Raw genomic sequence first — 25,124 nt, forward strand, 5'->3', positions numbered from 1 at the left:
ATGACTAAAATGCTTCCCTTTAAACACATAGACAAGTGGACTTGTTTAGAGCAGCTCATGGACATGCCAGTAATCGAGAGGGCAGTTTGACAAGTCCTAACTGGAGTGGGACCCTCACAGTGGTGTCACCCACTTCCCTGCGGTAAGCTTGTCTGTTTCAGAGCCCTGGCCCCAGCCCAGTGATGTTGAGTACTGGTCACTGCCAGCCCACTGTAGCATGGCCTGTTTGTACTTGCTGGGCTTAGTTGGTTCTTCGCTTTTTGAATTTTGTCTTTTTCTCTGCAAACCTACCATGACCTGAAGCAGTGGACAGAAAGGAGAGCAGCCCTTCTGCATCCAGTTAGAGCCAGTGCCTTAGGTTTGCACCCCCAGGGCTTTAGGCAAAGACTAAGGCAGTTGGCCTTGCTGGGTCACTGGAGATGGTGAGCTAGAGACACTGAGGAGCCTGGAGGGTTGTACAGTGAATACTTACTGTTATTTTATGATCTGCTTTTCTCTATTCTGCTCTGGCATAGGATTTGTCAGGTTCAAGCCAGTGTGAGGTCACTGTGGCCTATTTGGTGTGGCCAGATGGGATCTTACTGCATTCTGTTACTTGTCCTCATTTGGTAAAAGCAGTCCTCCCAGCATCAGGAAAGCTATTAAGACATTTCTTCTTACTGAGATCCTGACCTCATTCCCTGTTGAGCATGGATGGTACTGAGGAGTATGCGCTCTCCTACATGGTGACAGCTGGATGCCATGTGTCCTCATTTGACTTGGCCAAACAGGGAAGTGTATGACTAATTTGCTGTCATTACTGACAACTTTGGGGTATTTTTGTCAATAATCAGTGTTTTGAGAAATCTTGTCAAGCCTACTTTGATGCTGCTCTCTGCTAATTTCAAGTTGCTTAAGGAACTTTGGAGTTATCAAGACCAACAGTTTTAAACCTTGCTCATATTTATTAAAATTCAAAGACAACAGGATCCATTTATGGCTTGCTAATTAGAAGGCTGAACGAACTCCTTAGAGTCCTGTGGGAAATGGCTAGTGAGCTGGGGGTAGCACAGTGTAGAGAAGGCGATGTGTGTGGACGGTGTCCCACTGTGGCTGACACAGTAGTCTGATTCTACCCTGGGGGTCCACTTCACTTTGCAGAAACCATAGAGTAGTGGTCACCAGTTCTCAGTGACACTGAGCCATCGGTGACAGTAATAGTCTCTAAGAGGGGTACTAAATAGATACTTGGAGTAGATGACTAATAAAGCTGGACTCCACGCAGCCAGCCACTGTCCCTGCAGCAGGACACTTCAGTGACAGAGGAGGAATCTCCTGAATTGCCTGACAGCTTGTTGAATCCTGCATGGAGTTTGTACCCTCAGTGTACATTTCAGACAAAAACTCTTGGCCAGAGGACTTCCCTGAAACCAGTTGGCAGTGCAGAGGGTAGTTTCTTAGTGGGGGTGGTCATCCATAGCCCTGTATATATCATCTCCACCCATGCTAGTCAGCTGTACTTTGGTCAGATGTGAAGTACCACTCTCCATCTTGTCCCTTTCTCTGCAGGAGAAGTCCTGGTCTTCCTGGACAGCCACTGCGAAGTGAATGTGATGTGGTTACAGCCCCTTCTGGCCATCATCCTTGAAGATCCACATACAGTGGTGTGCCCTGTGATTGACATCATCAGTGCTGACACACTCGCTTACAGTTCATCCCCAGTGGTTCGGGGAGGTTTCAACTGGGGGCTGCACTTCAAGTGGGATCTAGTTCCTGTATCTGAGCTGGGAGGAGCAGACAGTGCCACAGCTCCAATACGGTAAGAGAGGTTGGAAGAGTTCCACTAGCCTTTCTTTAGAAAGGAATGGTGTATTAAAGAAAATTGCTGCTTCGTAAGGGGCAAAGGTGTTAGTTAAACTTGCCCAGCAACATTTTTGAGCCAGGCAGTGGTGACACACACCTTTATCACAACACTTGGGAGGCGACGGCAGTCAAATCTCTGAGTTTGAGGCCAGCCTAGTGTATACAGCATAAAAAAAAGAGACCCTGTTTCAAAACCACAACAACAAATTTTGGTTTTGTTTTTGTTTGTTTGTTTGTTTGTTTGTTTGAGACAGCGTTTCTCTGAGTAACAGAGAAACTGTCCTGGAACACACTCTGTAGACCAGGCTGGCCTCAAACTCAGAGATCACCTGCCTCTGCCTCCTGAGCGCAGGGCTTAAAACTGCTGCTGGAGGATTCTTAAGGGGCGTAGTTTTGAATAAACCCAGCCAAGAGTTAAGCATAAGAAATTGTCAAAAGGTAACTGTTCCTTGGGCAGTGTAGGTTCCCCTGTGTGCTGTGGTCTGTGTCACACGTATTTCCAGTTTGTCACCACAGGCTGCATGTATCTTCATCTGACACCACAAGTGTATTAGATTCCAGTTTTTTGTTGCATTTTAGAATGTTTGCATAACTGATTGGATATTTCAGGATGAGACCCAAGGCTAACTGCAATAAACTTGTGTTTCTCTTTCTCAACAAGTTATATCAGTCTCAGTCTGTCTGTCTGTCTCTCTCTCCCCCCCATCGTGATTTTTAGTTTTTAACTGCAATGTGTTTTGGTCATATTCTTTTTCTTCACTTACTCCTCCCAGATATCTCCTCCAAGTGTCTCCATTGAAGAAAACTGTTTTCCCCTTCCCTGGCAATTATCATTTACAAATACTGTCTTGGCTGTCTTAATTTTGGTTCCTTTGAAAATACTTTTAAGATGTTTCACAGACATTTATAAATAGGTCTTGTTGTATTAAAGACAGATGGGGTTCATGTCAGGTAACTGCCATACCTGGTTTATGCAATATTAGGGATTGAAGTCAGAAATTTCTGCCTGCTAGATAGGCCCCTTAACCACTGAGCCACACCGCTAGTCCATATGTGAATGGTTTATAGTCTCTACTTCCCTCCCAAGCTTTCAATCTTGTCTTTTTTTTTTTTTTAAAGATTTATTTATTATATATGAGTACACTGTCCCTGTCTTCAGACACACCAGAAGAGGGCATCAGATCTCATTACAGATGGTTGTGAGCCACCATGTGGTTGCTGGGGATTTGAACTGAAGACCTCTGGAAGAGCAGTCAGTGCTCTGAACCACTAAGCCATCTTTCCAGCCCCCAGTTTTGTCTTTTGTCTTGAATCGTTATTTGAAGTCTGTTTGATACCTCCATAATTAAAACTTCTTTACATCTCCACATTATTGTGGACTGTTTCTCTTTTCTGTGATTTATGTCCTTATTGACTGATTATTTATCTGTCTGTTCTTTTGCTAGACATTCTAGAGTCCTTGCTGAGTATTCTGCCTCTCCTCTATAGGCATTGGGCCAGTAGAGCCCACCGTGACCCCTTAACTCCAGATCACGGGGTCCGAAGCCTGGAGGTTGGGATTAAGCCTTGCTTTAATGGCATCGTCCTTTGTTGGCTGCCGGTGGGTGGAGGAACCTCATGTATTTTAGCAGTTATCAGCACCCTGGCCTCAAAGCACATGTTAGTGGTGGCCTCTCCACCCCACCCTCGTGCCAAGCATAGTGACTGTGAATATGTATACTCCTGAAAACGCTCTGACACTAAAGATGTCGTTGCTGGCTGGCATAGTCGTCCTCTTTGAAAGCCACTGCTGATGTATGTCTTACTCAGACATTTGAGACTTTCTGTGTGAGGCCCTGGAGTTAGTTTTTGTTTCTCTCTATCAGGCCATCAAAAGGAATTACAGTTATTATCTCTGGGTTCCTGTCAAAGTCAGTTACCTTGATACTTGGAACGTAACCTTATGCCAGATATCCAGTATAGCCTGAGCAGTGCAGAACATTCCAGGACCTCGCTTGTTCCCATTGGACGGGCGTGAGTCTTCCTTACCTGGTATCCTTTACTGTTGCCTCCTCTGTAATGACAGCTAATCTTCTGTGTCCCAGAGTCACAGGGACTTGTAAACAGTCTCTTGAGTGAGCACAGGCTGTGGTCCTTTTCTAGGTCACCTACAATGGCCGGAGGACTGTTTGCCATGAACAGACAGTATTTCAATGATCTTGGACAGTATGACAGTGGCATGGATATCTGGGGAGGAGAAAATCTGGAAATCTCATTTCGGGTAATTTTGATTTTGTGTGTGTTCTGTTACTAAATTGTCTGTAATAGAATATAATTGCAGTTTAAGGGCAGGTGGGCTACTAAGCTACCTCTCCATCCCCAAGATCCCCAGTGTTAACTTCAGGCCTCAGTGTTCACTAACATGTATGTGCATGCACATTTTTATGTGCATATGTGCCCACAAACATGCAGGGACAACACGTAAATACCTAAGGAAAACACATTTCCCTAGAAACCAAGTATGAGTTATAAGAAAGTGACCCTTGTCCTTCCACCCTTCCGAGCAAGCCCACTAGTGCAGCCAGCACACGGGAACACAGACGGGACCCAAGTTTTAGGTGCCCCACTTTCTTCTGAGTGTACTAGTAAGAGAAGCATCTGCAAGTTGCAGAGCCACCATTCAAAAAGGGTCACTTATGAAGACATGCGTGCGTGCTGCTTCCGTCTGACAGCCTGACTGTTTCCGGCTAGATCTGGATGTGCGGCGGCAAGCTCTTCATCATCCCTTGCTCAAGAGTCGGGCACATTTTTCGGAAAAGGCGACCGTATGGATCTCCTGAAGGCCAGGACACCATGACACACAACTCGCTGAGACTGGCACATGTGTGGCTGGATGAGTACAAGGTGAGTGTGGTCAGCCATTGCTTTGGTGGTGCCTTCTGTGCCTCTCTTGCCTGTGTTCCTTGGCTGACCTTGACGGCTATGCTACTTTTCTCTGGGCTTCTTCTCACCAGGGCTCACGCAGTTGTGGTTCTCATTCGTTCCTTCCTCAGTGTGATGCTACAGCAGCAGAGCAGCTCCATGTTGTGTGCTGGACCTCACTGACCACTTGGCCTTGCTTTCCTGTTTCTGCCACGCTGCAGCTCTCTCTGTAGCCTCTCTGTCGTGTATGACTTCCACGTCAGTTTTGTAGCATTTTGTCACATCAGAAACACTGGACCCTTTAGGTATCACCTCTGTCCACAAGCCCTATACTGTGGCTCATCTGTGTCCTGACTCCGCAGTCATTGATAGAGCCCTCACACACGTGTACCCTTTTCTGTGGCTTTCACTGGGCGTCTGTGTGTAGGCCAGCCTGTGTTGTAGCTGTTCTCAGCACTCCAGACGTCCTGTTGTTTAGGGATGCTCTGTCCATCATTCGATGGGTATTTGGGTTGTTTATATGCTCGTTTGTCTGTTCGTTCGTTCGTTTGTTCATTGATTCATTGATTCATTCTCTCTTTGGTTTCTAGAGCAGGGTTTCTCTGTGGAGTCTTGGTTGTCCTGAAACTTGCTCTGTAGACCAGGCTGGCCTCAGACTCACAGAGATGTGCCTGGTTTTGCTTCCTGAGGGCTGGGATTTACATGTCATCCTATGAAAAGGTTGCTGGGGTTATTTGTATGCAGTTGCGGCTGTCATTGGTCTCGAACTCCGTCCTTCTGCATTCATGTTCTGGGATCACAGGCATCCCTGCTAAGTTCCTGAGCTCTGGCTTTGGAGACAAAGCTGACTAAGGGACTGTAGTCTGTGTCCTGTAAGGTAATTGTAAATGGATGCCCAGGCCCTGAAGTGCTGAGGGAGGTGGGAACAGAGGCAGGGCCCCAAGCACGCCAAGGCTCTGTCAGTCTCCTCCGTCTCCTAACCCAGAGCTTTGTGACTCTCAGCTCCATGTGTGTATTTTTATCATTCCCTTGTCATGGACTTTGCCAAAATGGAGAGTAGAAGGCTTTTGTTATGTGGGCTTGGGCAGAGGGACCTTGAGAACTCTGCCACTGGGTTCATGATCAATGCCTAGGGCTCAGTCACATTTCCAGTGGGCGCTCGCTCCAGGGTCAGTTCATTGGATGGCTCCCTTTTCACTGATGCCCTTTTCCCAGGCAGTCATGTGAGGGCTGCTTGCTGAGTGTAGTAGTGTGAGGTTAGTGCTGAGCTGTACTGTTCTCCCTGAGCACATGCACACAACACTGGACAGCGTCTTCTCAAATTGACCCGAGGCTTGGAAATGTTAAAATCAACTCTCAAGTGAAAGATTGGGAAAAAAAAAAGTCACTTCCGGTCTCCATCTGTGCCCTGAGCTGGGGCTGTCCCACAGTACTTGGGACCCAAAACCTGCCTGCAGAGAGCTGGTCTCCCAGGAGCACTAAGATCACAGGCTCACAGGCCCACAGGAGGGACAAGCTCCAGCCATAGCCAGCAAGACCAGCTAGCACCAGAGATAACCAGATGGTGAGAGGCAAGCGCAAGAACCTAAGAAACAGAAACCAAGACCACTTGGCATGCCTCAGAGCCCAGTTCTTCCACCACAGCAAATACTAGATATCCCAACACACCTGAAAAGCAAGATTTGGGTTTAAAGTCACATCTCATGATGATGATAGAGGACTTTAAGAAGGACATAACTAAGCCCCTTAAAGAAATACAGGACAACACAGGTAGCCAAGTAGAAGCCCTTAAAGAGGAAACATAAAAATCCCTTAAAGAATTACAGGAAAACAGAACCAAACAGGTGAGGGAATTGAACAAAACCAGGATCTAAAAATGGGAATAGAAATAATAAAGAAAGCACAAAGGGAGAGAACCCTGGAGATAGAAAACCTAGGGAAGAGATCAGGAGTCATAGATAAAAGCATCACCAACAGAATACAAGAGATAGAAGAATCTCGGGGGCAGAAGATACCATAGAAAACATCGACACAACAGTCAAAGATAATGTAAAATCAAAAAGCTCCTAACTCAAAACATACAGGAAATCCAGGACACAAAGAGAAGATCAAACCTAAGGATAATGCGTATAGAAGAGAGTGAAGATTCCCAACTTAAAAGGCCGGTAAATATCTTCAACAAAATCATAGAAGAAAACTTTCCTAACCTAAAGAAAGATGCCCATAAACATACAAGAAGCCTACAGAACTCCAAATAGATTAGATCAGAAAAGAAAGTCCTCCCGTCACATAATAGTCAAAACACCAAATGCACAAAATGAAGAAAGAATATTAAAAGCAGTACGGGAAAAAGTTCAAGTAACATAAAAAGGCAGACCTATCAGAATTACATCAGACTTCTCACCAGAGACTATGAAAGCCAGAAGATCCTGGGCAGATGTCATACAGACCCTAAGAGAACACAAATGCCAGCCCAGGTTACTGTATCCAGCAAAATTCTCAATTAACATAGACGGAGAAACCAAGGTATTCTATGACAAAACCAAATTTACACAATATCTTTCCACAAATCCAGCCCTACAAAGGATAATAGATGGAAAACTCCAATACAAGGAGGGAAACTACACCCTAGAAAAAGCAAGAAAGTAATCTTTTTGCAACAAACCCAAAAGAAGAGAGCCACACAAACAGAATTCCACCTCTTAACAAAAATAACAGGAAACAACAATCACTATTCCTTAATATCTCTTATCATCAATGGACTCAATTCCTCAATAAAAAGACAGAGTAACAGACTGGATACGTAAAGAGGACCCAACATTTTGCTGTATACAGGAAACACACCTCAGTGACGTAGGCAGACCCTACCTGAGAGTAAAAGTCTGGGAAAAAAATTTCCAAGCAAATGGTCTCAAGAAACAAGCTGGAGTAGCCATTCTAATAGCAAATAAAATTGACTTTCAACCAAAAGTTATCAAAAAAAGACAAGGAAGGACACTTCATACTTGTCAAAGGAAATTGAAGGAAAGGCCATCCAGAGACTGCTCCACCTAGGGATCTATCCCATACACAGTTGCCAAACCCAGTCACTATTGCCAAGAAGTGCTTGCTGACAGCCTGCTATGGATGTCTCCTGAGAAGCTCTGCCAGAGCCCTACTGATACAGATGAGAATGCTGGCAGCTAATCATTGGACTGAGCATGGGGACCCCAGTGGAGGAGTTAGAGAAAGGACCAAAGGAGCTTGAAGGGATTTGCAACCATAGGAAGATCAACCAACCAGATACCACCAGAACTCCCAAGGACTAAACCACCAACCAATGAGTGCACATGGAGGGACCCTCGGCTCAGCCACATGTTACTCAGCACCACGGGAGGTCCTGTGAAGGCTCCTTTCCCAATGTAGGAGAGTGTCAGGGTGTTGAGGTGGGAGTGGGTGGGTGGGAGTGGGAAGCAGGGGGAGGGGGGAGGTAAGGGGTATGGAAGAGGGGGAATGGGGATAATATTTGAAATGTAAATACATAAAATATCCAAGAAAAATAAGAAAAGGAAGTCATCAGTACTTGGTAGCCCACACCTCCAATGCCAGCAGGGACAGATGATGTAAGGTCAGCCTCGTCTGCAGAGTGCGTTCTAGGTTAGCAGGGATACACAGTGAGACCCTGCTTTAAAAACAACAAAAACCACTAGACGCTTGTAAGTGGGCCACCATGGGGAAGTGTCTCAGTATTGAGAAGAACTGCATAGCCATAGACAGTTGCTTTTCAAATAACTAGTACATGTTTTGAAAGTCTTAGGTGTGTAAAAAGATCATTCAGAGAGGACACACAGCCAGACGTGCACCTCACTGCTGTGTCTTCTCTGTCATGGCGACTAAACATGGCAGAGTTGCTGAGTTGTGAGCCAGGCACACTGCCCTGTAGTGCGGTCCCAGACTGCGGAGGCTGAGGCCGGCCTGAGCTGCATAGCATGTTTTTTGCACTGTCTCAAAACTACAAATACTGTTAGCTACTCCATATTTAATACAAGAATAACTGCAATTACTTGTAATAGGAATTTAAAAATATTCCTTCTGTTTCAACTACATTTTTGCACGAGGTTGTATTTTAAACAGCGAGATGGCTCAGTGAATAAAGTGCATTGCTGTCTAAATCCTGAGTCCTACCTGACGGTGGAGAGAATGAACCATGGAATTGTACCCACTGCGCCAAGGCACGCATCCTCACCACCACAATAAAACAGCCTCAGCAGCAGGGTAACAGCAGGGTAACAGCAGGGTAACAGTTTCTGTATTGTATTGAAACTCATTGTTTCTGTCAATTAAAAACATTAAAACTGGGGTTGGGGATTTAGCTCAGTGGTAGAGCGCTAGGCAAGCGCAAGGCCCTGGGTTCGGTCCCCAGCTCCGGAAAAAAAAACAACAAAAAAAAAAACCATTAAAACTAGGTTGAGTGTTTTTGTTGTTTGCTTTTGTTAGTGGTGATGTTTTTGAGAGCTAGACTGGATTGCAGCTCCCTAAGGAGCCCAGGCTAATTTTGAACTCGCAGAGATCTGCCTACCTTTGCCTCTCTAGTGCTGAGATTAAAGGTGTGTGTCACCATGTCTGGCTCAGTTTTAGTTAACAAGGTCAGTAACCCTAGCTAAGAGTCCTGGGTCAGCACATGTTAGATTAGAGGATTAGAAGCTAGAGTTTGAGAGTCTTTCTTCTGACACATGGTCTGCTGACTTAGGAGTTCTCTCGTTTGTCTTCTGTGAAATGGAGTATACTGAGCTCATGTTCTAGTTAGTCACAGGCATGTGGACAGTTCCCATTGATATTTTTTGACATTAAGAAAACTTAGAACTGTTTTCCTCACAGAATGTGTATTCCAGCAAATGTCTTTTTTTAAACTTAGGAGCAGTATTTTTCCTTAAGACCTGATTTGAAGACTAAAAGCTTTGGGAATATCAGCGAGCGTGTTGAATTGAGGAAGAAACTGGGCTGTCAGTCGTTCAAGTGGTATTTGGATAATGTTTACCCTGAGATGCAGGTGTCTGGTCCGAAGGCCAGACCGCAGCAGCCCGTGTTCATCAACAGAGGACCGAAGCGCCCCAGAGTCCTGCTGCGTGGAAGGGTGAGGTGGCAGTCCTGAGGGCTCACTGGGAGGGGCGGAGCAGGAAGTTTGAGGTGCTGTGATGATAGAAATCTGTTTTCTTTTGGGGACTTCCCTCTGCTCGGGTAGAGAAGCTTAGAAATCTTAAATGTGTTTGCTGGTCAGGACCCTTACTTACCTATACTTACTGCCTTGGAGGGACTGGGACCTTTTGTAGGTTATGTCACCTTCCAAGAGCAGACGCAAGCATGGACACAGGCGGTATGAAGCCTGAAAGGACCCCTCACAGAGATAAGCAGCAGCTGCTCCTGTTCAGACTCAGCTCTGAGAACCAACCTCAGACAGAGAGTGAAGGTGACAGTTAATGGGTGTAACATGCAGTACGATTTCACACCACACCCTGGCACTCCTGAGGTTAGCAGAAGGCACACTGGACCCTTTTCAGGCACATAGGCCTTAGGGGTCTGCCCTGAAGTTACATTGTTCTAAGTAATTCCTAAAACTGGCCTTTGGGGGCTGGGGAGATGGCTCAGTTGATGAAGCACTTTGCAGCTCAGTGTGGGGATCTGAGGTTTGGACCCTTAGAATCCACGTAGACACTGGGCAGGTGTGGTGGCCCACTTGTAATTTCAGAGCTCTGGGTCTGGGAGATCCTGCACCTCAGTGAACAAGGGGGAAGTCTTGTGCAAGCATGCACACTCAAAAGTATGCCCACCCACATCTGTACAGACACCACACACACAGGCAGAAAACTGCTGTAATTATCCTCCTCTTTAACTTCCTCAGGGCATATCTCTCAACTTCTATATTTCAGGAGATTGAGTCTAGTACTTTCTCCTTGTCTATAAAGCCCTAGACAACGATCTAGGTGTTTACTGGGTGTTCTTAAGTAAAGGCAGATATTGAGTCCATACAGTTGTTATCCCTTCCAGGATAGATCTTTCCAGATCAGCATATGCATAGGGTTTTGTTCTGTAGCCAGGCTCTCTGCATATTCATGATCTGCCTCAGCTTCATGACTGCTTGAATGACAGGCCCGAGTCACCATGCCCGGTTTTATTTTGTCATCTTCATCTTGGCTTGTGGGTGCTTTCTTGGGACTTTGGACAGCACTTCCCTCCCACTCTGCACACTCCCCCAGCACCAGAGTCCGCATGGGAGCCTCAAGAGCTGGGTCTTCTTTTGCAGCTCTACCACTTGCAGACCAACAAATGCCTGGTGGCCCAGGGCCGCTCCAGCCAGAAAGGAGGCCTGGTGCTGCTTAAGGCCTGTGACTACGGAGACCCAACTCAGGTGGGTTACACGTCCCAGTGCAGTCACCCAGGGGAAGGAAGCACTTTCCTGAAGTTTTAGGTTGCAAATGAACTTTCGTAGCATTGACAATGACTGCTTTGTCTTCTCTCCTTTGGTCATTGCTTCTCAGCTGTTCTGACTGTTGTGTTTTTACTATGGTGTGGGGAGTGCTGCTCCTCCTCAAACCTTAATGTCCTCCAGAGAGGAACCAGATTTTCCTGGCCAGTTTTTTGACTCTTTAGGGGACAGCAAAACAGAATTTTGGCTCATTTCATCCACTTAATTTCAGTTAGTTTGTCTTTTTAGTATTAAAATGTAAGCAGATAGTTTATTTTGGGTTTGTTACTGTTTGGCTGACAGAATAACTTAATAGCGATTTAGACTGGAGGCTCTGTCAGGACTGGCCTGTGACAGCCGGTCCAGTTTAGGGTTAGCATTGGGATCACAGGAATAGAAAACAACACTTAGCCTTTTGATAAAGGGTATACCTGGACATTTCTAGAATATATTGCTTACGAAGAACTAGTACATGCATGTACATACATGGAGGTCAGAGGACAAATCGCAGCAGTCAGTTTTGGGACCCTCTGAGGGCAGGATTGGAACTGAGGTCCTCGGGCTTGGCAGCAGGCACCTTCCCCACTGAGCCATCTCACGGGTTTTAAGTGTACTTTGTTGCACCCATGGATACTGTAGCTCCTAAATAATCAAAGCATAATAAACAGCGCAGTTCTTTGGTTGAACTGGTTTCAAGTGGCCGGTGCAGGGCCTGAAGAAGACTGGATGTTCTAGCACCCGCTGGAGAGCGTCTCACCAAAAATATTTAACCCTGTTTGAGGCCGGAGCCTGAAACCAAGGTCATCTGCATTTACACCCCAGGTAAACCCTGCTTCAGGGTGAGCCAGGTGAAATCCGGCATCTACAGACCCTGCTACCTGACCTTAGGGTGTGGTGCTCTGCAGAAGGGCTGGGCTGGGGCAGTCTGTCGCATCCTTATGGCTTTACAGGTTTGTGAACTAAGACTGGAAACAGTGTACCATGATGTGACCACTTCACCTCAGGGAAGTCAGTGCCGCGGCCTGGCTTCCTTTGGGATAATACTGTGTGCCGAGAAGAGCTAAGAGGGGCCAGCAGCTTTGTTTTGGGCTCTGATCATGGTTGACGTTCATTCATGTGATGTCACGATGGAGGCCACAGCAAAGAGGGCAATCGTGGTGGGAGCAAATGCCTGTTAAGAGAGAAAGGGAGGAGGGCACTCCCCAGTGACCGGGAGACAGAAGGCCTCCCTCACCTCCCAGTTTGACTGTTTCAGATGGTTGAGGTGGTGCTGGACCAGTGTCTGCTTGTGGAGACGACATGGACCGCACCGAAGCCTCATCTGTGCAGACCTTCACTCCAGTCCCTAAAGCAGTGGGTGTTTTATAAAATCACATTTCTGCTTTCGTTACTAGGTCTGGATTTACAACGAAGAGCATGAATTGATCTTAAACAACCTCCTTTGCCTCGACATGTCAGAAACCCGTTCGTCAGACCCTCCTCGACTCATGAAGTGCCACGGGTCAGGAGGGTCGCAGCAGTGGACCTTTGGGGTGAGGAGCCTGGGCTCTCTCTCGTCCTGATGTGTCTGCATTGTCCCTGCATGCTGCAAGGATGTTTGTTTTACAGAAAAGTAAGGCTTCCTCTTGCCTTTTCAGAAGAACAATCGGCTGTACCAAGTGTCGGTTGGGCAGTGCCTGAGAGTTGTGGACCGGATGGATCAGAAGGGCTACGTCGGCATGGCGATCTGTGATGGCTCCTCTTCCCAACAGTGGCGCCTAGAAGGCTAAAGGTGGGCGGGCCCTGGCTGGGGACAACTAATTCACCTGGTTTTGTCACGCCTGCCATAAGTCAAGGTGCTTTGTAAAAGATGTTGTTGACTGCAAAAGGCAAGAACCTGCTGCAGGGCAGCCATCTCAGGGTCTTCACTGGAATTGGGTCATTTCCGGGCCGCTGTTAAGGGATTCTTATTTATCCAGGGAAGACAGAAAATAACTGTAAAGAGTTGGTCTACCTAGGATAAACCCAGGAAGTAGGTGTTTCTGTTCATATTCATGTTTCTCTTGTTCTCCCTTGGAGATGGAATGGTTTCTGTCTTATCAGGAACTTGTCACAATTTCCTTTCGTAGAGGACTTCATAAGAGATTTTTTTTCTACTTTTATCATGTTTAATGTTCCAAATAGATTTTAAAAACTGGTTGAGTGCATATTACTTTTAGCTTCAGAAGATACCATGTATATTTAAGAAGCATCTAACTATTATAAATTATTTTGATGACTTACTAGGCTGTCTACATTAAATAAAGGATCTCTTTGATCATTTAACAAGGATGTTTGCCTCATCCATCCTCTGTCTTGCTTTGGGGCTAGCCTGTGGTCTGGATGACTTGGGAGTATAGCAGGAGATACTTCAGGATTCAGCCGACGGTCCATTAAGCAAGACTTTAGCAGTTAAACTTCAGGAAGCCGCAGCTCCTTAGCTTTGACCTGAGTGAATTTGGATAAATTAGTTTGCCTGAGAAACTTTTAAAACTGCTAAGTGGAAGGATCTTAGGAGAAAAATCGCCCTGTTGTAGACCCAGCAAGAGCAGTGAGCTCACTGAGTATCTGTCACGTTACTGATTAAAGGGTGGGTTCCTTTAGAAGACTACAGTGGATAGCAATGCACGAGCAGCCGCAGCTCCTGTAGGAGGCTCCGCCTGAAAAGGAAGGTGGGCAGGCGCTACACTGGTGCAGTGGAGCTGCATTTCATGTGGAGAGTGGATTTCAGCAGTGAGTGAGCGCTACCAGAGACGGAGAGAAATAATCCTAAACATTTCTCTAGCTAACAACTTCTAAACACATGCTGCCAGAACTAGCAACGTCAGTAGGCACGAGGCGTCTCCGCACACCCTTTAAAGCCCGATAGGCAGCAGGCGTACTGACACCTCGACAGTACGCAGTATCGCTCAGTTGACCTGATTGGGAAACACTCCACTCAACACCAGCACTCACGTTCTTCTCAGGTATGTCTATGTCAGGTAAACTACACACCAACGTAGCAAAAAACAACCATAGAACCTCTAGATAGTTTGAAACCGATATACTCCCACTCATGGGTAGAAGACTAAATGAAAAAGGCGGCCGACATAGCATCAGAGTGGTGAGTAGCCCACAGATGCTGCTGAGTGGGGGCAGGGCAGAGCAGAGCCCTGGAGAGGTGGGCAGGTCTTAAAACCCACACTATTCCTTGCTGGTCAGCCAAGGGGCTCAGAGACTGTCCACGCAGAGGGCTGCTGTCCACAGCAGCCTTTATTCATTATCCAAAGTGGAAGAAAGTGGCAAGAACAGATTGGCTGGATAGGATAGCTCAACCAAACTATGGAGAGCTGCCTGGAGAATGAAGACAGACAGACAGACAGGAAGAGCCACATGGAACCCTGTCTTGTCACCAAGGCCCTTAGCCGGTGTCTTAGTCAAGGTTTCTATTCCTGCACAAACATCATGACCAAGAAGCAAGCTGGGGAGGAAAGGGTCTATTCAGCTTACACATTCACATTGCTGCTCATCACCAAAGAAGTCAGGACTGGAACTCAAGCAGGTCAGGAAGCAGGAGCTGATGCAGAGGCCATGGAGGGATGTTTCTTACTGGCTTGCTTCCCCTGGCTTGCTCAGCTTGCTCTCTTGTAGAACCCAGGACCACCAGCCCTGGGACAGCACCACCCACAATGGGCTGGTTCCTCCCCCCTTGATCACTAGTTGAGAAAATGCCTTACAGCTGGGTCTCATGGAGGCATTTCCTCAAGGGAGGCTCCTTTCTCTGTGATAACTCCAGCTCGTGTCAAGCTGACACACAGAACCAGCCAGTACAGCATCTGTTGATGTCCTCAGTATGCAGCAAAAACTTTTAGTCTGTCAGATGAGGGGGAGGTCCATCCCAGGAAAGCACAGGTTAGAGACACATTTAAAGGAACAGTGGCCAGCACTCACTCAGTATAAGGAACTTAGAGTGAACCAAAGTAAAACAAACTAACGATGTTTTCAGTAGAGACAGATGCTGGGCCCATTGTGCCCTAGTACCTTTGTACCCAGTACAAGGTACCAAGTGGAGCTGATGCTGTGGACTAGCCTGGGCCAGCATGGAGCTGCAGTCTTAGTCTGCTCCTGTTTTCACACTTAGGAGTCACTGTGAGGGTCAAAGCTGGAACTCAGGTGGGCTATGGAGGACACCAGTGCTGCCCAGTGGACAGATGCTAGCACTGTACAGTCTTCTGCAGTCTCCTGGATATACACATCCTCTCCCATGCCCTCACTACCCCTGGGACAGTGTTTAAGTGATTAGTGTAATGGGGAAGACTTCCTTTCCCTTTCTGGCCTTGATAGGCAGTGAGGAGCCAGCATTGCTGTGGTAAAACAAAGGCATTTTCTTCCCTCAGCATCTGACAGTGAGTGTGTGTTTGGAGGCAGAAAGGATATATAGCATCAGGCAGATTAAGGGGCTTATGGGGATCCTTCTGTGTAGCTGTTGGCTGTCCTGGAACTGAGAGCTCCACCTGCCTCTACCTCCCAAGTGCTGGGATTAAAGGAACTTTGATTCTTAGTAGCTTCCTCCTTCATTCCTGAGATGGTCTTGTTTACATTTATGTAGCCCAGGATAGCCTTATAGTCACACTAGCTTCACAGGATTCGAGCTGTGTGCCACAATGCCTGCCTCTTAGCAGTTGTGTTCTTCACTCTGACAGACCTCTACCACAGAGGAGAACTGGAAGTGGCTCGAGGGAGGGAAATGAGACAAAGCTGAAAGCGGTCTAGGCGGCGCAGCCGCACAGCCGTTGTCCTGGCTCCTCGCAGACAGATGAAGGGGAGGCGGCCACTTATGCTTGGGCAGCACAGGGAGACGTCACCTCAGACACACCAGTAAACAGACACAAGCAAATGCGCAAGAATGACCTTCGTTCTGCTGTGCTGCATCCCTAGCACAAGTTCTCCTCCATATTTGACTGAGGGAAGGGAGCCCACAGCCAGGGAGCACGGCTGGATCTACATCCAAACTCTAGACTAGCAATTCTGACGGATCAGGCAGGGCCAAACCCCGGGCATGACCACAGCGCACAGAGAGCACAGCGCACGTTCCATAGATGTAAAATATTTTATTTGTAAATGGTGATCTTCTAAATCTGTGTCCACAAATTCCAAAACCCATAACACTCTGTATACTTCAAAAAATTCAATTTTTGCCAACATTAGATACTATTTTACAGAACAGAAAACAACAAAACTCGGCAGGACAAATACTGTAGGATGTCAGAGTATTGTACAAGAGAAGAAAAATATTCAAGAAACAAATTTCATACAGCTATTTATCAAGAGAAAAATATATACAATTGATTTATTCTGTAAGATAAAAATACATCATGCCATATACATTACAAGCTGAGAGCTGAGTCACTGATGTGTACCCGCAGCTCACAGTCCACTCGAATTGTGCACACAAACTCCATTTTATACTTAGCCTGTGAAGTGTCAGTACCAGAATTTTAAGTACAAAATAAAAAGCTAACCTGGTTCAAATGCCGATTAAGTTTCTACAAGCAAACACAAAACAGTGTGTTTTTTTATTAAAGAAATGTAAACAAACAAGTTCATACAAACACATTTTAAAATTACATCTTCGAAAAACCCTATTGCCAGAGTCCTGCAGCTGGAGCATAATCACATCTCACTCTCTCCATCTCTCTTTTTTTTATTTTTCAAATTTTTATGTTAAATAGAAGGCTAAGGAGTTGGTTAGGTCCCTGCTACATGACTCTATGTTTACATGATTCTGTGAGGTTGGAAACAAATTTCTAATCAAAACTACTTTTGCTGAAGAAAAAATTCAGCCTCCATTTGGGTTTGTGTTTAAGCCGTTATTCACAGTTATCACAAATTTGTAAGCACAAAAAACCTGACTGAAGAAGTAGGGATGCAACAATATAAATGGAGCATTAGTCTGATATCAACAGCTATAAACAATATAGTATGAAACAATATAGTATGAAACGTTAGTCTGAATGGCCAACAGCCATAAAAGCTGGAGCTGTAGAACACGCCCTGCTGTCAGAAGTTAGGTGTAGAAAACAAGCACTAAGAGACGGTTTCCAAAAAGCCCAGGCATACTGGGGCAAAATTTTGGTTATTACATAATTATAATGGCATATTTAAGAACACAAAATTATATTGTAACATCCCTACCACGGTTATAAGCACCCGAGCTGCTGCAGCGCCTGGTAGCATTTGGTCAATAACTATTTTTATACTGTTTTTCTCAAAATATTTACATATTTGTACAAAGTAACAGGGTTTGTTAGTTCTGCAGGTAACAGCAGCAGCTTGGCTTTCTTCTAACTTTTATTTAAAAATAGCTTCATTCACTTATTCAATAATAAATACAAAAAGTTTCTCTTATTTTACAGAAATCAAAAACTACAATAAACTGACTCATGGAATCAAGTATTCAAATGTATTTAGTGCAAGTTATTATCCCTTAGCTCTATCCCTAAGGAAGTCTTCTCAGTACATTCCTTGATCAGTGGTGTCCACTTTTAGTTAAACTGAGGGCCTGCCCCTGTCAGTAAGGCGTGGCCAGCACTCTGGACAGCCCCCTTCGCTGGTGATTTCAGTCTTACATTCATAGGAAGGCCCCCACCCTGGGGCAGGGCAGCCACCGGCTCTTTGCCCCAGTATAAGTTTCTCCTTAGTGAGACTAATAAAACAAAACAAAACAAAACCCACCCACAAGGAAACAAAAGGAAGGAAAGAAAAAGGAAAAGGGAAAAAAGAAAAAAAAGTGCTGGACCATTCTGTGACTCTGCTGACCTCAGTGCACAGCAGGGCAGCCTCGCTGGCTCCTCTGTGCTTCCTTCAGACAAGGGCTGGGGAAGCAGAGCTCCCAGAAACTGTTTTTCAAAAAGTCAGAAAACAAAAATATCTTTCTGTCTGCAAAATCCAATGAAGTGTTGAGTCGCCTCTTCCTAGGGACGAGCCACCCAGTGAGATAGCAAGGAATGCATTCAGTTCATCCACTTCCGGCAGTTCACCGCTCCACAGTGACATGGGATCTTGTGCTGGTCATCTTCAAAGTCAAACTTGTAGTCATAGCAGAGCTGCCATGGCAAAGACACGCTGTGAGGCAGGGAAGTGCCCGCTCTACCTCTAGCAGTTCAGACCCAGTAAGCAAACCCATACAAGCCAAAGCAAGATGGGCTTTGTTTTGGTCCCATGGAACCTTGGGGAGGTGGGGTACCCCCAGAGGAAGTGGAACTAGAGATGCAGACTTTAACAGGAAGTAGTTTTGTGGGAAGGTGACCTGGATGTGCTGAGTTTCTGACTTCTCAGTGTTCTCTCCACCATTTTGGGTGAGATGAGGACCAATACTCCCTTCAAACCATAGATGGCTCCCTGGTTTGGACAGAGGTGAACTGGACCCTGCCAACATCATGGCTCTCCCCTTCTCTTTCTTTTCCTCACCAGACAGAAGCCTCTGAAGAAGCTGCCTCTACTCAAAGGTGCTATAGCTAACTAGAATTTGTCACCATGGAGAGGTGTAACACCGCAAATGTACCATAAAATGACTGGGGCTGTGTCCAAATCCCCATCATTGCTTTTATGACCAACCTCTGTACCTGGCCTAAGACCTTTGTGACCGTAACAGTTTACCACGTTAATGTTCACCTCCACCAATCCCAAACCTATCTTTAGTCAGCATCTGAAACCTACTGACATCTCATGCCTCGCACAGACCAATAACATTCTTGGGTCCTGTGGTGGCAAAAGTCACCCCATCCTTTCCACAGTGGAGCACGATGGATCCCCCTCAGGGCATTCTGAATCTGCGCCTCAACCGTGGCCACTCATCCTTGGCTCAGGGTAAGCTCGTGTTCCCCTTAGAGAAAAAGCTGTTTTGGATCAACATTCAAAGGCTGTAGAATTCTTTCTCAAATTCCAGCCAACCAATCAGCTTGACTCCCACCAAGTAAGTGTTACAGCTGGAGCCCATGACGCCCAGGGAGGGGACTAGGAAGTCTCTCGGGTCTTTCCTAACTCAAACATCAGCCACTGCCCGCAAGACTGCACAGGAAGGAACAGATGGCGCCTGTGGTGGAGCAGCCGCACTGGGAAAGGAAGGCAGTGCCTTCTGCCAGGTTTTGCTGAGTAACGGTGGCAGCACCAGAGGATGTGTACAAGATGCCACACACAGGGCAGTTACGAGGCTGCTCTGCAGGGGCTGTCCCGGAGCAGTGATCCTTAACCCAGTCACAGAAGTGTGTCCCTAATTTTAAAGGCAAGTGCTACAGAGAGCAGGTAAATAGATGTGACCTCACACTCTGCCTACATCACAGTGAACACACCCAGGCCTCCTGACACGACAGTCCTCCCAAGAGCTTTGCACTGGACGCTAACTGCAGAGCACTAAATCCAAGGTGCTGATGCCATGCAGGAAAGGCGGAGCGGGGACATGTAAATAGGACAATGAAGGAATATAATCACAGGGAGAGCTAGACCAGCGTCCTCTCATCCTACATGGAACAGTTTAAAGACAAAAACACGCACATAGTATACATGCTGTGAGATTTTCTAAGTGTGCATGTGGGCAGTAAGGAACACAGGGCTTCCAAAGCTTCTGCCTATAGCCCTTGCAATGATATATCATGAAAACACGTCCCTGTGGTTGCCAGGGAACAGTGGCAGGCACCATCTTGAAAGGGGCTTGTCAGACTGTCCAGATTAAGGGACAAAGAAAGGAGGATCTAAGCCACATGGTTCTTTACACTGGGTTTCACAGTTTCATGGACTACCACAGGAAGAGGCTGGCATCTGAGTACTTGCAATGTTAACCAATGGCAAAGCGGAGGCTAAGTCTCTAAGAGTGATGTGACGTCACACCCTTGTCCAACGGCAGCGAGCCCTCCCTGCACTTACCTCCTCTCCTTTCTGGATCCTCCTGTTGGAGCTGATGATAATCTTGTGTCCTCTCTCGAAGGTCACCACCTCAGCCACACAGTTGGGGGCACAGGAGTGGTTGATGTACCTGCAAGACACAGCAGAAAAGACTAAGACGCTTTCTGTGGATGGTAACAAAGCAAGAACAAAGCCCCACTGCCCAGCCACAGTGAGAACACTCCTGCGCTGGCAAAGCCCTGTGCGCCACGGTCCTCCTGCCTCACCTTGCAGGCCCTCCTGTGAGTGTGGCGTCAATCACGTGGTCATTGTCCATGCGGAACATGTACACACCTCGGTTCTAAAGAGAAGGCAGGTAGTCGTCAGTGTGATCTGAATCTCCCTCCTCTCACACTCAGGCTGTGCTGGGAGCCCTGCTCACACTCCTGCAGACCCTACCAGACACAGCCGATGCATCCGTGATGTGTCAGAGTGACTATCACATGAGGCATCTGTAAACTAGGGGCAGGAGTCTGTAGTTACATATGGGCCAGGAACACCCACTGCAGACAGATGACAGTGGGGCAGACGAGTTACGGAAGACTCTGAGTACCTGAGACTCATAAAGCTTCTCTTTCCGGTTTGCAACTTCATTTCGAATAATCGTTCCAATGTACTCGATGACCATGGTGTGTTTTTCAATGTCTCTAGCAGCATACAGGCCCAGTCCCTAAGGGGAAAGAGAAAGAGAACATTTCAATATACTTGACATACCTTTATCCTCTTCATCAAAATGCACTGCCCTTGGAGTCTTATGAAAAGCCATATTTAAAGTTTAGTTAAAAAATCTAAGAGCACCAACTTTAGCACCATTATATTGTTCCCGTGTCCTCTTCTACACTGTCCTCAGGCCTGCTGGATTGCGATGACAGTGTGAGGGGGTTGACTGTGAATGACTGCCCTCCCAGGAAGGTAACTTGGAATGCCCTTCTCTCCTCTCTGCCCCACCTTTCCCTCTGGAAAGACCACAGGAAGTACCTCACTACATGCGGCTTCTCAACAGCAGTCAGCCCCACCACCAGTACAGCAAGCCAAGCAAACAGTAGTTGACAAGCTGCCCACTCCCGACATCCTACACAGCAACACCAAGCAGATTAAGGCAATCTCTATACATGCTGCTGTAGTCCGGCTGGCTGCACTGTCCACTATGCTCGCTGAATTACTACCATCGAGCAGGTAAGTTAGTGCCTTCTGTATGAAGTCAGCCCCAAGGAAGCCTATACAGTAAACATTCAATACCACAAGAAGAAGGACTATAAGGAGTTATGCTACTACAAAGTTGTGTTTCAGATTCGAATGAGGCTCCTAGAAATAACAGAATACAGTAAATAGAAAACATTACTTTGTTCTAGTGTCAGGAAAGGTGGAAACAATCCAGTTTTTGGAGTTTTTCCCAATAAAAAAAATTCTGAGGTGAGTAGAGAAATGTAAAGGCCCATAGCCCAATGCCGACCACTAGTGAGCTGTTGGGGATCGATTCCAGGGCTTCCATATGCTGAGTAAAACTCCCAGCTCTTCTTAAATGTTTTGGAGTAAGATCTCACTGAGTTGTTCCTGAACTTGAGATCCTTCTGCCTTAGCCTCCCGAAAGGCGGGGATGACAAGAAACCTGCGCTGGCTGACAGACTGAAGCGTTAGTAGCAGCTGGCACTGTCTACACCGGTGCCTGGTAAGGCTTGTACTACCTTAGAGGTGCAGTAAACAAAGCTGAGGGGAAATAGCACACTTAAAAAGTAAACAAACACAACGTTCACGGATAACTGCATTTCACACCCTAGTTTAGGTTTGTGCTTTAATTCTGACCAGGGGAGAAACTATGGAGAAAAAGAGGACTACAATCAAGTCCTCATGGAGTCTGCCAGAGGCTCCTCACGGGAGCACATTGTAAGGAGCTGTTGGCAAGTCAACAATGCCAGCATGTCACTGACTTCAGTTTGCGTGGTTCCAGGTGTGGCTCTGAAGTGAACAAACCAGAACTTGTGTGAAGTGAGTGTGAGTGCAACATCAGTGTCATCTGGGTCAGCATAAGTGAGTGTAAGTTCACATCAGTGTCACCTGGGTCATAAGCAAGCACTCCAAACTGAGAACCAACGGTGTGGTAATAGCAGTGGCTGCAAGATTAAGGTTAGCAAAGTATATTGTATGCTAAATAGCATTACAATTATTGGCTATACAAGGAAAGAAGGTAAAAAAATTAAAGTCTTTTTATAGATAAAATACCAGAAGAGTACAACCTAAGTGTGCATACAGAAATGATATAAACTTGTATGCGTGTCTATAAAAACAAACAGACAGACAAACAAACAAGTCAAAAAAAGCTTTGCAAGAAAAAAGATACTGGAGTTCTGGTGGGCATGTTTCATACTGGAAAACGCCTAACCCTGCAAGCCAGCACAAACCGAAAAGCGGACAAAGGTCATAAAACATTTAATTCTCAGAAAGGCCAGTCCAAAGGCCAGTCATGAGAAGACACCAGACGTCAGAAGCTGAAGTCAGGACTCAGTGTCAGAGGCTGGAGAGATGGTCTGTGGTTAAAATGCTTCTTTCTGCTCGAGGGGAACTGAATCCAGTCAGTTCCCAGCATCCACATAGCAGCTTACAACAGCCTTTAACTCCAGCTCCAGGGACCCAGTGCCCTCTTTTGGGCTCTGGACGTGCATTCTCACAGCGAGCGTACTCACATGAGGGCACAAATAACAACGAGAATATATTCTTTTAGAGAGTGTCTACCTGCTAAGCTGACAAAATGTAAAAAGGTGAGAACACTTACTACACAAGAGAAAACCAGAATAGAGTCACAGACTGCATGAGGAAACCAGGGCCTTTTGGGAAAATACGTTATTAAAAGAAAAAGTAAATATAGTTTTAGATAGAAGCTTTACTTTTTGGATTGTACTCCAGAAAACTGAAACTATCAGTACACAAGAATATTCATATGCGAGACTGACGGCACAGTGTTTGTGGTGAGAGAGACACAGTGACCGTGCAATGGTGCAATCAACTGAGGATATGCAGGGAAACCCAGTTAACATAGAGAGCTCTGTGTCAGTGGACAAAAGAGAGTGCAGATACTTGTAAATGTGTAAATGTGTCCATTCGTGTGTTCCTAACATATAAGCACTAACCACTACCACTACCACAGCCACTGCACAAGTGAGCAGAGGCAGGAATGGTGAGAAAGGACAGGACAGAAAGCTGGAACTCTCAACGATGGCTCCGGAGTATGAGTGAAGATGGTGCTTGCTGTGAAAGTCCCACAGCCTGGGGGCAGTCACCGACTCAGCAAGGAGAGCGCTCTCCTGGACCTGCTGCCTTCCGACCCATGCATGTTGTGTGCATGTATGTGCATGTGTGCATTGTGTGCATGTATGTGCAGTAACAAGGAAATTAAAAGTGACTGAGGTATAAGCTGAAGACACAGTCCAGAGTGGGAACAAGCACAGAACGAGCAATGTCTAACACAAAATGCAAGTGAGGAGAGAAGCAACTGGAAGCAGCAGAGACAGGGCATTAACATGTCCACAGAATCTGACAGAGGGTCACAGCCAAGAAAAATGGCTGTGAAACAAAATGGTCAAGAGTGAAGAGCTCACAGCTGGTTGTTAAAATGTCTAAGAAAGATCAGCAGGTAAAGTAGAAGACATTTCAGAAGAGCAAAACAAGGAAACCAAAATCAGAAGTAGGATAGGAAGCAAGAAGGAGGCAGCTCCCATCAGGTCAAGGTACTGGCTGAACCCCTCCAGAGCTGGGTCTGTCAGTCTCAGAACTCACTGCTGACGCTGAGAGGCTGGAGACTTACACATGTAGTCAGTTGTTTAAAAAGAATTCCTGCTCCCGGGAATGTCGTCTCTGAGACTATTTATAAATAAATGCCTTGTCCACAAGCCTTGGCTCATTGCACACCTAGCTTGTTGTAACTTACTTAACCGATTCAAACTAGTCTATGTCTACACAGTTACCTCTCCTTCAGTCCAATCCGCTTCTTCCTCGGTGTTTCCCCCCAGTGTCTCACTCAAATCTCTCCATGCATCTCCTTTTACTCGCTCACTGTTTGCCAGAATCCACTCCCTTCCTGCCATCCCACCAACCATTTCCTGCCTCAGCTCATTGGCCATCAGCTTGTTTATTGACAGCTGATGCTCAGCCTAAAGGTCACAGTGCTGCAGACTGGAAGGACTCAGCAAGAGAGAAGGTGGTAAAGACAGCCTTATGCTAGGCACATTTGCAAAGTGTCTAAGAACAAGAAGATTCTTTTTTTTTTTTCCAGAGCTGGGGACCGAACCCAGGGCCTTGCGCTTCCTAGGCAAGCGCTCTACCACTGAGCTAAATCCCCAACCCCGAACAAGAAGATTCTTAAACTAGTGCTTGCACTAAACTTGAAAGAGCTCTCTACTGTACACAGAAACTGGTTTCCAGGAAGAGGCTGGAGCTTGGAGAACGATGAGGTGAAGTAACAGCATTTTGTGGCGGGGTGGATCTGGAAATACTGAGATCGGCTTAGGCACAGATAGGCACTATTTAACAATATGAGTTTGGGGACTGCAGAATTTGACAAAGTGAGACCACAACCGAAGACTACGGATTCAATGTTAAGATACTCTGTCAGTGGGCAGCCCTACCCCTGGTACTGTCTACAAGGAATGTGCAATGTTTCACAAAAAGCCAGTGCTAAAAAGATATAGCTTCCAAATCCGCAACGTCACATGACTTCCTCCAGTGTCGCTGAAGACAGAGCACCCTGATCTGACCTGCCTGGCTCCACCTTCCAGTGCTGGCCTCCATTTACTCCTCCCGTGTGCTGGTGAGCATTCTCCTGAGCTGCTCAAAACTCAGCGCATGCAGAATCCAGTGCAACCTGTTTCTCCACAGCCTCGAACAAGATAGAAAGATGTGGATTCACAAGGCTACTTTCTACTTGACGTCCAGCACCAAGTTCTACGGCTACAAACTTGAGTCCTCATGTTAAAAACCGACAAGGTGGAACACAACTCTCAAAGCATGA

At 46.3% G+C, this 25,124-nt stretch overlaps 2 protein-coding genes across 2 annotated transcripts in view; one reads left to right on the plus strand and one right to left on the minus strand.

The window, feature by feature from the left end:
* Window positions 1–13,495, plus strand: part of Galnt11 (polypeptide N-acetylgalactosaminyltransferase 11) — a 33,092-nt gene extending 19,597 nt beyond the window's left edge. The window contains exons 6-12 of the mRNA XM_032907162.1: window positions 1,549–1,798; window positions 3,985–4,102; window positions 4,573–4,725; window positions 9,638–9,856; window positions 11,024–11,128; window positions 12,580–12,717; window positions 12,823–13,495. Coding sequence (XP_032763053.1) covers window positions 1,549–1,798; window positions 3,985–4,102; window positions 4,573–4,725; window positions 9,638–9,856; window positions 11,024–11,128; window positions 12,580–12,717; window positions 12,823–12,954 — 1,115 coding nt within the window. The 3' untranslated portion in view covers window positions 12,955–13,495. The remainder of the gene's footprint in view (window positions 1–1,548; window positions 1,799–3,984; window positions 4,103–4,572; window positions 4,726–9,637; window positions 9,857–11,023; window positions 11,129–12,579; window positions 12,718–12,822) is intronic.
* A 2,778-nt stretch (window positions 13,496–16,273) lies between these two features.
* The window catches only part of LOC116904494 (histone-lysine N-methyltransferase 2C), a 162,713-nt gene continuing 153,862 nt past the window's right edge, over window positions 16,274–25,124 (minus strand). The window contains exons 51-54 of the mRNA XM_032907291.1: window positions 20,676–20,792; window positions 20,350–20,423; window positions 20,105–20,213; window positions 16,274–18,288 (exon numbers count right to left, since the gene is read on the minus strand). Coding sequence (XP_032763182.1) covers window positions 18,196–18,288; window positions 20,105–20,213; window positions 20,350–20,423; window positions 20,676–20,792 — 393 coding nt within the window. The 3' untranslated portion in view covers window positions 16,274–18,195. The remainder of the gene's footprint in view (window positions 18,289–20,104; window positions 20,214–20,349; window positions 20,424–20,675; window positions 20,793–25,124) is intronic.

This window comes from Rattus rattus, chromosome 6 (assembly GCF_011064425.1).
Source record: "Rattus rattus isolate New Zealand chromosome 6, Rrattus_CSIRO_v1, whole genome shotgun sequence".
NCBI lineage: Eukaryota > Metazoa > Chordata > Mammalia > Rodentia > Muridae > Rattus > Rattus rattus.